Source organism: Gymnodraco acuticeps, unplaced genomic scaffold (assembly GCF_902827175.1).
Source record: "Gymnodraco acuticeps unplaced genomic scaffold, fGymAcu1.1, whole genome shotgun sequence".
Lineage (NCBI taxonomy): Eukaryota > Metazoa > Chordata > Actinopteri > Perciformes > Bathydraconidae > Gymnodraco > Gymnodraco acuticeps.
The window spans coordinates 6,816,616-6,830,038 of NW_022990271.1; the positions used below are offsets into that span (position 1 = coordinate 6,816,616).

The window sequence follows — 13,423 nt, forward strand, 5'->3', positions numbered from 1 at the left end:
CATCTTAAAACAGCAGCCAAGACATGGACTCTCACATGCAGCAAGTTATTTTGGGAGATTACACCCTGTACTGTGTTGGTTGCATTTAACAGTAAGAGCAGAGACAATGCTGCAATATTACGTAAAGGGAAAAGGAGATAGTTTGCAAACAAGGTACATTTTCCGGGGTTTCAATGGTGCTATACTGGCTCCAAAATGGTGGAATGAGCTCCCCATTGACATCAGGACAGCAGATAGCTTGCACATCTTCCGGCGCAGACTGAAAACTCATCTCTTTCGACTCCACTTCGAGCGATAGAACTATTAACAAAGCACTTATATACTAATAAAGGACTGGCTTATCTAAAGCCAGTTGAGTAGCACTTGAAATGTTTTGGCTCTATAAAACCTGATGTACTTATATGATTCTGTTTTCTTCAAGGTTGTGTCTTCCTGGTCGAATGTACTTATTGTATGTCGCTTTGGATAAAAGCGTCAGCTAAATGCAATGTAATGTGTAATACCTTGCAAATAGGTGGAAATAAACATGTACAATCCCCATTTCTGTCCATGTTCCGACAGAAAACAAAACAGACAGAGAATACAAAGTGCGTATGTGAGTTTTGAGGAGGTGGGGTTACAGGGAGTGAGTGGCTCCAGTGCTAAATTACACTGCAACATGGTCCCTCTCAAAGCCCACATCTGGGATTGGCCCTGACAACTGGATGCCGTGCTTCTTTAATTTTGGTTACTTTGTTTATAACCCTATAATAGAGACAGTGTAGGACCACAGGGCAGGATTGAAGGAGGGAAGGACACAGGCAAAGTAAAAGCAGTCATTTTGAAAAATATTTTAGGAAGGGTTAGGTAAAAGAGGTTGGAATTTGTTTCTTAAATGAAGGCACATGTTGTTAATTCCTTGCTTTTTGACAGGATTCACACCATCGCGGTCATTCCTCTTCAGACCTGAACCCTGCAGGTTGTGGCTTGTTGAGTTGGGGAAGCATCGATGCACCAATAATGAGAAATCTGTAATATATTGGGAGCAGATCTGGGCTTTGCGAGCACACTCACTGTGTTTGGAGTCAGAGCATGAACATTATCACTAAATACACGTTAACACTGGATAGAACGAGTAAAGTCACTTAGTAGACTTGTTATCAAATAACATTTATCCATCGAGGACAATGCTTAACTCACTCGATGGAAACACAAAAGGTGGTCGGCATTTATTCAGTATTTGAGAATTAAACTGTCATCTAGGAACTGATTTGTCAGCTCTAATTTTAAATCTATAACCTCAAATATGAGAACAGTTTTAAGAGCATTTGAAAAAATACAGGTTTGATGTGTTGTGCGCTTGCTGATGCAAATTGAAGAATAACATGACTGTGGGTTGATGACATCCTTTCAAAACACATTGGATTATGGCAGTGGTTCTCAAAAGTGGGGGGCACGCCACCCCTGGGGGGCACAGAGGCATGACAGGAGACCAGGAGGGAAAATGGTTATTTAAAAAAAAAAAAAAAAAAAATCATAATATTAAAAATTATTGATTCGAAAATAATATGATACAGTACAGTACATCTGGGTCTCTGTGTTTCATTAAAGCTTGGCTCTGTGTGTGTGTGGAACGAGCAATTGTGTGCGCGAGCGAGAGAGAGAGAGCGCACCAGTACCGGAGATCGTTATTGTTAGCTTCTGGTGCTAGCTAACGGATATAAGGAGTTTTTTCAACAACAAGGTGGAAGAGAGTCCTCTCCTCTCAGACTGAGTGGCTCAGTGAACTAAAGGACTCTCTGAGTGTTTAGATAGTTAACGTCTAAGTTATCTCAGTGGGTCTCAGATGTTTTGGTCACGATTAATGTAATCAATTATTTCCAAGGCACACGTTTATATGATCATTATAGTTATAAAAAATAAGAGAATAAATGAAAAACAGGTATGAAATACTATATGACAGTACAAAAAGAATAAAGTTTAAAAGGGTGATTTGTAAAATATCCATAAAGAAAAAGCAAATCTGTTTACAGTTCTGTTTCATCTGGGTGTTGAGAGCTGTATCCATAGATCTCTTAATTTTGCCCCCGCCTATGTGAGATCCACACACCACCTGTAAATATAGCACTTTACCCCTGCTTACACCTATATGCCGTGAGCTGATTATCGAGTCGCGGGGACATTGTGTATTTGCGTGGGGAGTGTTGCAGTAGAACATTTCACTGTAGCGCCCGGTACCTTAATGGGAAACCCTAAATGTTTGAGCACCCTCTATGAAACGTCAAGCTACCCCACAGCACCCCCAAAATAAATCTCTGGCGCCGCCACTGAGCCTGACTATTTGTGTTGGGGGGGCCCGACTTTTTTCTCTCCATTTTCCACCAATTTACTCACATCTCACATAATCAACAAGAAACTGTTTAATCTTAAAAGATAATAAACACATGAAATGTATATGTAATAATTATTTGCAGCGGCACAAATATGGCTACAAGATGATATTTGATTTGATTCCTTTAAGTTATATTACATATTGCTGCCATACAAAAAAAAGGCCCCAATAGAGGTTTCTAATATGATAAATGACATTGCTATTAGGATACTTAACAAAATTGACAGACTAAAGAAAGTTCAGTCCAAGTTGAAGACCATGTAGTCTTCATGCTACACTTAAGTTCAACTTATTCTCAAAATTCATTTTTTTGATTTACGATAATTCATTTCCACATATCTCTGCAAACTACATTTTAACACCATACAATTACTTAGAGAATCCTCTAGGCGACAAAGCCATTTAACTGCTTCTTATGGTGCAAGTGTTTTTATTAGGCCACTTAAAGCTACCTTTAGCCTAATATAAAAATTAAAAAAAACTGATGACTGAAGGCATCCCGTGAACAAACCACACTGAAAGCAAATATAAACACAAAAGATGATCGACTCCACCGACTGGAGGGAGATTTTTTATTGCAAAACGTTTTTTTTCTATTAAAACTTCTATCCATTGTGTTCATTTTATAAGACTTAATAGCTCACATACAGAATCAGGTCAGTCAGGAAGGTCCACTGAAGGAACATTATAAAATTAAACATAATTAAAATAAAAGACATTCCAAGACAGAAATGGATAAACTCAGCTGTTTTTTGACCCGTCTCTGTTTGATGGGAATCTGCAGGAGGCAGTGAGAAGGGATTGTGCATTGGTCAAAACTCTTAAATCTCTGCATGAGGATTAATGACATTTAGACCGTGACATTATCAAATACAGAACATCTCATTCAATAGTTGAGGGAGAAAATTAGATTTCATGATAAATCAGAAAAAACAAACATGGAAAACAAGATTCCACAGTATTGGATTCAGATTGAGTTTAACTTAATAACGAAATGTCTTCCTGAATAACTTATGAGTTCCTCGTTATCTGTATATTAGATTCTGTGTATAAAAATACTGCTCTGTCTGCCCTGCAGCCTCAGAATCTCTTCATCTGTCTGCGCTCTTGTCTTCTCTGCTTCTTCTCGTTCACTTCCTCCGGTGCCGACGGGCTGTCTGCCATAAACCAGGGGCCCAAGAAGTTGGTCCAGAGCAGGTGGAGCGCTCGGAACGGGGCCTGAGACACGCACAGAAGACAAGATCAAATAGTGAGAAAAGAGGAAATCCAAGGGGAAGACAAGGATAAAGAAATCAACAGCTATGTCATAGGATATATCAGGGGGGGGGAGTGCTAAGAGAAGTATTCTTACCAGCATCCAGAGATACCAGAAATAAGAGGAGAGCGTGCTGAGCACCTGCACTATGGCTGTGAGCAGGATGACGTCCTTCAGGTGTCTAAAACAAGAACACACACACACATAATTAACTCTCACTGACATGTTTCTGCACAAGAAGATTTGAGTCACCAAGTTTAGTTTCAAGGGTAAAGGGACACAGAAAACAAAACAACAATTAAAACATTTTACTGTTTTATTTACAAACTTCCTTTACGCAGCGAGGAGGCTGAGAAGTAATGTTGATGTTCTTTTCATCGCCTATGTAGGCTAAATGAGGAGTTTCTCTTATTACTCACTCGGCCATCCCCTGCTCCATGTTTAAGTCTATTCCTCCGTCCAGGAGAGTTCCATCCTCAGCAAACGCAGCCTTGGCCATGGAGGTCATGGAGCGGTAACTCCCCATATACACTGATAGAGCGAACCCAAGCATCAGCTGCAGGAGGAACACAATGGTTTAGGGAGGATTTGGCATATTGAGATTAACACATATTATTGAGTAAATACAGTTAATAAACTACAAGATGACTCAACTCACCCATGTCGAAAAGGAAGAGGAACTGTAGAAAACCAAAAGATTGACTACAGCATATATAGCCTGTAAAAGAGGAGCAGTATATATGTAAGAAGGCTGGATAACATGTCAGTCTAATGAAGCTGCACTTATTAGTTGAATAACCTATTAGCAGTCTGACAATTCATTCAATAGTCATTTCATAAATCATAATTTCAGTTACCTTTAAAGCAATCATGTCAAACGTTATCTGTTTCAACTTCTTTAATGTGGTGTGATTTGCTGTTTCTCCTCATTGCATATGAATATCTTAAGATGTTAGGCTGCTAGTCAGACAAAACAAGCTAATTGAATGCTGTGACCGAAGATACGCTTCAGAACCCAAACAGTTACCTAATTAATGGGGAACAAAATACTCTGGAGAATGACTTGATAGGAAAATAACTGTTGTTGTGAGTTGCAGAGTGACACAACCTTTCCATTGAGGTTCTTACGTTAGCTCCTAGGATGACTCTGGTGTAGAACTTGAGCGTCGCCTCGTTCTCTTCATAGATCTGCTTCTTCCCCTTTGTGCCGACTTTCCCTTTGGGCTGCAAACACAGAGAGCAGATTCAGCATGATTAACCAAATCATTCATATTAAGTTGAAACAAATGCAAAACAGCTTTTCAGGCAAGCTGTTTTTGTGGTTTGCCAGACTTCCTGATTCCTTAAGGCAGTACATGCGACTTGATATCTGACAATTATCCAATAGATTCTGATAAATAACACTTAATCTGCAAACTTTGATTTAGATTTGTGAATGTAACGTGTCACATCTTATGATTTAAGGATCACAGCTAATCAGAGATCAACCCTAAATAATAACAAGGCTTGCTTGTAACCTTGAAATCAAGCTTAATGATTGGTAAAGCTGTACCTTGGCTCCTTCTGGTAGCAATAAAATATCAGGAAAAAAAACAACAAAGGTGTTTTTATATTCCCCTTATTTACTTTCAGACAAAGGGATCCCTTTTAGTAAATATAATCCTAAAAATCTTTGTAATTGTTGTGCTCCTTTATGCACACTCCAAAAAGTTGGCATGATGTTAATAAACGTTTTATATGACAACTTTTTTGATTTGATTACATTCCTCAAAGAAAATCATTTCACCCTTGCGAAGTTGTAATTAAATACAAAGTCAGATCTTAAATTACGGTGTGTTTAAACGAAACCTGAGTAGTCCGCATAATGAGTTTATGACATGTGAGCTTATAATCTGGTTAGGGCTGTAACTACAGATATGTTTCATTCCCTATAATGCAGATCATTTTCTCAATGAATCAATAATCTTTTAATATTTTTTTAACGTCAAGAAACTGTCAAAAATGGTCAGCTCAACTTGACAGAGTTTTCCAATATCTTCCTTTGTTTGACCAACATCGTAAACATCTACAAATATCTAAATCGCAATGTTATAAGAAAAAGGAAAGCAGTAAAGACTTTCCACAGATTGTTGATTTAGACTATAGTCTTGGAAGTGAATACACTTTTGATCATAAAAACCATGTTTGGCACATCTTAAAAGGTGGGGTAGGTAACTTTGAGAAACCGGCTCGAGATATACTTTTTGTTATATTCCATGGAATGCTCTTAACGTCCCGATAGCAATGAATATCTTAAGTGCTTTGACAAAAGATCCATAAAAAAACGTCATCTGTGGAAGCCGTAGTACTGTAAAAAGCACGACCAATCATTTTAGCCGGCCCGGCTAAAGTAACTGGATGGCCTACCTGCCTGTCAGCCTTCCATCTGTGCAAACTTATCTCGTGCCCTCATTGGTCATGTGCGCGTTCGTGTGTGTTGGAGGAGGGGCTCTGTAAGGAAGTGGCAGATTTTCTCCGGCTGTGGGTGTTTCTCAATCTCGAGTAAAGCTGCGCCAGAGCCAATATTTCAAGCATACTATGTCATCGAGTGCCGCCGAAGTACTGTTCCAATGTCCAGCATACTTGGAATTCTACCGAGCCGGGCGTACTTCGTTTGGAGACATTTCGAGGCTGCACATGTGCAGACTCTGTGGTCTTAAAATCCCCACAATGCTTTGCGCAAGGACCAATTTCCCCAAATCTGTGGCCGTTTCTCAATCGCGAGGAAACTGGCTTCCAAGCCAATATTTCAAGGATACTACGTCATCGAGTGCCGCCGAAGGACTGTTCCAATCTCCAGCATACTTGGAATTCCACCGAGGCCGCGTCCTTGGTTTGGGGATAATTTTGAGGCTGCACATGGGTAGACTTCGCGTCCTTCAAATCCCCACAATGCTTTGCGCACGGACCAATTTCCCCAAATCTGTTGCGGAAAATGTAAGGCGCCAAGGCGGGGCCTCACATATGACGCACACCTGCACACTTGCTAGCCTGTTCCACTCTTTGCTTTCCGAATGCCAGGAAGTATTCTTGCCTCGCTTCTGAAGCAAGACGCTCGGAAGACATGTGCTACCAAGCAAGCATCCTCGAGATTGAGAAACACCCTGTGTATTTTCAAATTCTAGTGCACTCGAGCTAGTTTCTCCAAAATGACCTACCACACCATTAAATGTCATGAAACAGAACAACATTTTCAGTATTTGGAGAAAACTGACTTAAAATATATTATTATTTGTTAACTTGTTCTGCAGTCTTTGGTGTTCTCACTGTATCTGAATGACAGCAACATCAGCTGTTAATAACTGTTGACTGTTTATGTCATGTTGGTTAATATTTATTGTGCTGCTTCTCTTTTAAATAGCCTTAACCCCAAAACATCAAGTCATTAGTTTATTGCATACTACAAGCATTCATTTCGTAATCTGTTAAGCATATTGTATATATTATTGTGCCTAGTGAATGTGTCCTTCAGTGTGAGTTAATCTTGACTTTCACTAATGAAGGGTTATAATAATGTGTGAAAGGTTACATTAACCAATGATCCGCCAGTTCTCTAAAATACCTCAGGTCAGATTGTGTGATGCAGTGCTGTTAAACAGTCTTTTTCTTGTTTGAATCACAATAGCAAGGTCTATAAACAAATCCCAGTTAAACCATAAAGGGGTAAATGTAAATCTTTGTCCAATCTCTGTGAAATCATCTCCCAAATGCAGTAATATACTTAGTACTGTTGAAATTGATACACGACACCAGATAAAACAATGGCAGCCCTGTGCACATTCAATCATTGTCCATAGCCATAGTTTACATCAGAAAATAGGATACTGTTATATTGACAACATTGTTAAGCATTTTGACCACTTGTTTTGTAGACGATGACAGAATGACTTTCCATTGTGATGGCCATAACGACTGTGTGTAAATGCAGAGTGAGTCAGTCAGTGTTTCTGTGTTTCTCACCGCCATTCGCTCTCTGATGATTTCCTGCTCTGCGTCTTCTTTGACATCGACCTGTGACTCTCTGCCTTCTTATATTATCCCGCATCAAATGATAAACTCACAACATTGTCGGCGGTGTGATTTATTATAACACATCAGCATAAGTATCTTCTTCTGATGGTGGTCGACATATCCGGCGCATGAAAATGTCGTCATCAAGCGAGTGTTTGGTACGCGAGTGAAATTTGGTACCGGGGCACCATCTGCTGGCCTTTTAAACATATCAACCATACTATAGGGAATAATTAAATGTTTTTGTTATTTATTAAAGTTATTTAGTTTATGATTATACATTTATTATCATAAAGTCAATATGAGTACTAGAAGTGTGCTAACTATTTACTAAACAAAAACGTAGTACAATATCTGCCTACAATATATTGTGTACTAAAAGCATAAAGTTGCATGAAATGGAAATTCTTCATTAAAGAACAAGTGTCTCAAAATGGTACGAACGTACCTAGTAACTAGTAATATGTTCGTCTGTAATGCTAGTGAAAGAGAGACCTTTGGGCCGGCTGCTGGTTGGTTGTTTTCGCGATAGATTATATTTGACCCTTTGCGACCACCGTACCTCAGATCCCAAATGACAACATTAAATGTGTGCTTGTCTCAGTGAAACTCTTATCTTCACAGCGATTAGCAAGCTCCAGGTTTCCCCATAGCTAAAGACATGATGGAATAGTTAGGTTGTCAACATTTGAATAGACCGTTTTATGCTACAAAATGGATTACCTGCTCCAAGTGAAGATAGTCGCTCTGGTCGGGTTATTGCTCCTTACGCTTCTCTTCGGATTAATTCCTGCTCGGATCAAATGGTTCAGAGACACACACGGGACAGGTCGGTAACCTTTCGTTTTATATAATGATATAACCTAAGATTCATTAACATTAGCACTGGTGTTCATAAAATTGTCTATTTCTTTCACTTTCACATTTCAAATAATTTAAACACAAGCTAAATTCATCAACGGGAGTTAATCAATGCCGAATTTAAATCAGAAAGTTGCTGATTAAAGTACAGTAGTCATCTCTGTTCTACGATGTTAAATCATTTGCATATAAAGAAACCAAGTGTAAATTCCCCGTGATTTTAATGCAGTGTGGTTTAGGGTCCGGAAGTGGTTTACCAGCTCAATGAATCACATGTTTTAGCTGGAGTATTGTATATCAATTAACTGCTATTGATTTGATCAACTGTGACTGTAGAACACATTAACGTAGTGATTAAAGAGTAGTGATAAAGTGTTTAATCTAATATTTATTTGGACAATGTTTTATTTCCCTAGAACATATCCATTGTGATCATGAGAGAATTGTATTACTCATTACACCATTATCTTGTCATTTTAGTGTGTTTCAACCTAAATGTGTAAGTTATTTGCTAGCATTAATAAATCCTCCTCTCACCCCTGCAGTCAGCTGACAGGCTTGGAGAGCCTAAAGCCAAAAGCCTTCTCAGCTTATGTTCACATGTAATTGCTCATAACAGGCAGAACAAGGGTCTAAAGATGAACTTTGACTTTCTTAAATGGAAGTGAGAGTTTCATTTCTCCCCATAATATCCGCATGCGTTTCAGTGGTTTGCTGAGTCATATGGACTTCTGTTCTTTCATGATCATGTGTCACATGATGTTCAAATAGTTTAGGAAGGAAAGGCAGGGATTTAATCAGTCTCCAAGAATTACCATCAATAAATCAGCTATACACCAGTTCAGTAACATAATATTCACTAAACATTTAAACCAATTGACACAAACAAGTGAGAAAATGTTAAATGCCCCATTCAGTCACATATGGAATCATGATTTGCTAATAAAGTTTCTAAAATGCACAACAGCAGTCACACACAAAACTGAGGCTAGATTTAGACAATGCTTTAACTGTTATCACCGTAGTTATTGTATAGTTGTAAGCTCATGTTAAAACAAAAGTCTAATGCTTTTTTATCTTTTATCCTTCCTGCAGAATTGCACAGCACAGTTCTGAGTCTGATCAGCTGTTTTGCTGGTGGGGTTTTTCTGGCAGCATGTCTGCTGGACATCATTCCAGATTATCTGTCGGACATCAGCGCTGAGCTGGATGTTCGGAAGGTGGAGGTACGTCCACGTGTCAAATAATGGGACCAATGTATTTTTTATAAAATGCATATTTCAATTTCACAGAGAACAACTGTACCTCTTAAACAGATTGAGGTTCTGGAAGCAGAGAGAATATATAGTGTTTTAGTTGATATTATACTCAAATGATTAACTGATTTTCAAAATTGTTTAAGAATTCTGTCATCCAACTAATTACTTAATTTACAACATCATACACTCAATGCTGAGATGTCATATCTCCCTGCTTGATAAACATAATGTAGTCTATTTAGAAGTACTAAAACAACATCTCTGTTAGCTATTTTATTCAGTTAAAGGATAACACATATTTTAGCTGTATTAACTGAATAGAGAAAAATAACATAAACTTTGTAAAGAACATATGTATTCTTCAAAAATAACCATCTGTTGCAGTTGCGTTTGACAGCAGTTTTAGATATCCTATCCTGTATGACTGAGGGTCTTTATAGGAATAATGTTCTGTTTACAATCAGACTCATTCCTCTCTCTCTCAAACAGACCAGTTTCCCCCTGGCAGAGTTCATCATGGCTGCTGGATTCTTCATGGTTCTCATTCTGGAGAGGATTGTCCTGAACTGTCGAGAGGCGGCATTGTCTCAGGAGGAGAGGTCCCCCCTGATGGCGGACAACAGGAACGGACATGGACATGGCCATGGAACAAATCCTGATCTGGAGGGGAGCGGCCAACATGTCCATGTAGACTTTCAGGCCCACTCCCCCTTTCGCTCCTTCATGCTCTTCCTCTCCCTCTCCCTCCACTCAGTTTTTGAAGGTCTTGCTATTGGCCTGCAGAGCACAGACTCAAAGGTAAAACACCCACAAGTACTACACCTGATTTCATAGGGGTCGTGCATTCTGCTCATTGTGTCACTGGAGAAGGTTGCACATGTTCATTAAACATTTAAAAATTGAGCTTCATAATTTTGATTCAAACATTTTTGATAAAATAGATGGCGGAACATAGCTGACATCCCTGTTAACCTTGCTTCCTTTCTCATTCTTCAGGCTTCATCACATTTTATGCTCTTTGCATGACATGTAATAAAGCCATATCTTAGAAAAATGCTGCTCAAATAAAGTTGGAATCAAGTTCCCAGCATAATGCCAGAAGATTAACGGGTTTTTGTTTGTAGCTTCAGGACAGAAAGTGAATCTCGCTGTCATGAGAGTCAGATCTGTTTCTTCAGGTCACAAGACAGACTCACAGTCTGAGCATACTTACAACAACCCTCAGGACTTTGTATCTGCATGCATGTTTTTATGTGCCTGTTCTCCAGGTAATGTCCTTTTTAGTATTTAAAAAAATAAAACCAAAGGCAGTTGGTCTGAAATATTATGAATCTAAAAATACATTATATCAACACTTTGCAATAAGTGCATTAATAAATACTGTGATTGAAAAAGGCTCAACTATGTTGTTGATCAAATGCAGGAAGAACGTCTATTTAGGTGACTTGGTTCTGCTATATAGAAGGGGAGTCAGTTCATCCAGTAATTTACGTATTATGGCTTTTCTCATAGTGCTAATGAAGTATCAGTGTTGTGGATAAACACTTGCATCACCATTGGATGGAAATGTAATCAACCTCAGCCTGTCAGTTAATTGACGAAAAATTGACTTTTTGTACTGATTGATTTATTCTAAAACCGATACCAGTCAAATCACTCAGTGTTTTTTTTGGAAAAATCCACAATTGTAATATATCAAAAATGTACAATTATATTGTTGTATATTATCGTATTTTGTCTGTTCATATTTAACCACTAAAATTCATCCCAGCCTTTTTACACAAAATCCTCAACATTTTCTATTGTTTGTGTTTATTTAGAAGCTGTTGGAGGCAAAAAATAACCATAACATTTCTTTCTCTTCTCCTCCAGGTATTAGAGATCTGCATAGCGATCCTTGTCCACAAGAGCATCATCGTGTTCAGCCTGTCGGTGAAGCTGGTGCAGAGCGCAGTGCGTCCGCTGTGGGTCGCTGCTTACATCAGCGTGTTTGCCATGATGTCACCAATAGGCATCGCCATCGGCATCAGCGTGATGGAGGCCAAGCTGGCGGCGGGCGCTCTGATACAGGCGGTCCTGGAGGGCCTCGCTGCGGGGACCTTCATCTACATCACCTTCCTGGAGATCCTCCCCCATGAGCTCAACTCCCCCGGGAAGCAGCTTCTGAAGGTGCTCTTCATCCTGCTGGGCTTCAGCATCATGGCCGCTCTGACCTTCATCGGCTGATCCCAGTCTGCAGCTGTCAGAGGGGCCTGGGTACTTTGAGGAAAACACTGCAGCTCACACACACTTTGTACATAAAACTGTCCTCACAGAGAAGAAGTATGTTTACTGCTGCGGGTTCCACAAGTCTGCGGTTCTTAATGTCAAAGGGACAGTGACAACAGATGTTTTATTTATTTTATCTTTTTAATTCACAAAGGAGGAGTACAGTATTGTGTAAATATACAATTTCCTTTATGAGGGTTTTAAGTAAAGATAAACCACTACGTTTGATGAATGACTGAGTCCTCTCATTTATCACTGGCCATGCTTTGGACCTGCAAACAAGACCAGAGCTTCTCACCTTTGACCCCACCGAGGAAACCACTGGAAACAAAGGGGCCATTTTATAAGTATATGAAACTCTAGAAATAATGTAATCATGTTAGTATATCTGTACTACTGTTTCTCTTTGAAACTAACTCATGGGAAGCTAATCCTTTCCAAACAGCACTAATAGTGCCTTTTCTGTAAGTATTTAATTTGGTCGGTTCTTCACCGCAAGCTGGATACTTTGTAACTTGTTATGAATGGTGTGACCCAGAGTTATTTGGTAAATACTGACATTTAAGTGCATTTCATACTGTAGGTGTGATTTCCAACATAGTGAACTGTCGTATAACATTTAATACATTTAACCAGTAAGCTAATGTAATTGTAAACTGAATTCCTGATGCCTTAAGTTTTATGCCAAAAATAAAGAATAGGTGATTACCTGCACACAGGAGCAAGGCTACAATCAAATTGTTATTTAACAACCCACAGTTTAAACAAGCTGTTCCCTGTTGTATGTAAATGCAGACATACATCTTCTTAGTAAATCACATTTAGTACAGTTAGTTCTCTATTTGGATTGTGGAAGAATACAAAGACAGAGAGAAGTGCAGATACATTCTGCAAACTGATACTTAATTGTTTTAACTGCACACATACTTCTGAATATGTCACAATAAATCAAACCAAGCAGGACACCAAAGTCCAGCACATTGGGTACACAAATGGTATTATCCATGGTCCACACATGCAAGGTTGCTTTAACATGGAAAGTATTAGTAGTGAAAAACAGTACAAAAAACCCAATTACAACACTGGTGTGTGTGCTTTCAGCCTGTTTACACTCACAACACAACAGTATGTTAGTCCCATCTATGCAGTCATAGTTTTAAAATGTCACTGTTTAGTTGCAATTCCTCTTTTAGTTTGTCATGTGATAGCAAATAGCAGGAAGGTGGAAGGTGTGGGCTGGTTGTCAAAAAAAACTACTTGTACAGCAATTAATACAAAATTGTGTAAATATCGATTCTAATGTTTTCATTAAAAGTCATCTGATCAAGACGTAAACTAATATTACACTGTTTCCACTAC

The 13,423-nt window shown here is 38.9% G+C and overlaps 2 protein-coding genes across 3 annotated transcripts; one reads left to right on the forward strand and one right to left on the reverse strand.

The window, feature by feature from the left end:
• Positions 1-2,900: 2,900 nt before the first annotated feature.
• tmem208 (transmembrane protein 208) lies at positions 2,901-8,417 on the reverse strand. 2 transcript variants are annotated; one of them, XM_034221325.1, is made up of 6 exons: positions 8,400-8,417; positions 4,755-4,850; positions 4,285-4,344; positions 4,046-4,182; positions 3,723-3,807; positions 2,901-3,589 (listed from the first exon to the last, which is right to left on the reverse strand). In XM_034221325.1, exons 4-6 carry the CDS (start codon positions 4,177-4,179, stop codon positions 3,452-3,454), a joined length of 357 nt encoding a protein of 118 aa, XP_034077216.1. In that variant the 5' UTR covers positions 4,180-4,182; positions 4,285-4,344; positions 4,755-4,850; positions 8,400-8,417; the 3' UTR covers positions 2,901-3,451. The 2 variants fall into 2 exon arrangements, with proteins under 2 accessions (XP_034077216.1, XP_034077215.1); XM_034221324.1 differs by lacking the exon at positions 8,400-8,417 and adding an exon at positions 7,626-7,837.
• On the forward strand, positions 8,239-13,403 carry slc39a1 (solute carrier family 39 member 1). Its single transcript, XM_034221323.1, has 4 exons — positions 8,239-8,505; positions 9,633-9,763; positions 10,286-10,594; positions 11,669-13,403. Exons 1-4 carry the CDS (start codon positions 8,391-8,393, stop codon positions 12,020-12,022), a joined length of 909 nt encoding a protein of 302 aa, XP_034077214.1. The 5' UTR covers positions 8,239-8,390; the 3' UTR covers positions 12,023-13,403.
• Positions 13,404-13,423: the final 20 nt, after the last annotated feature.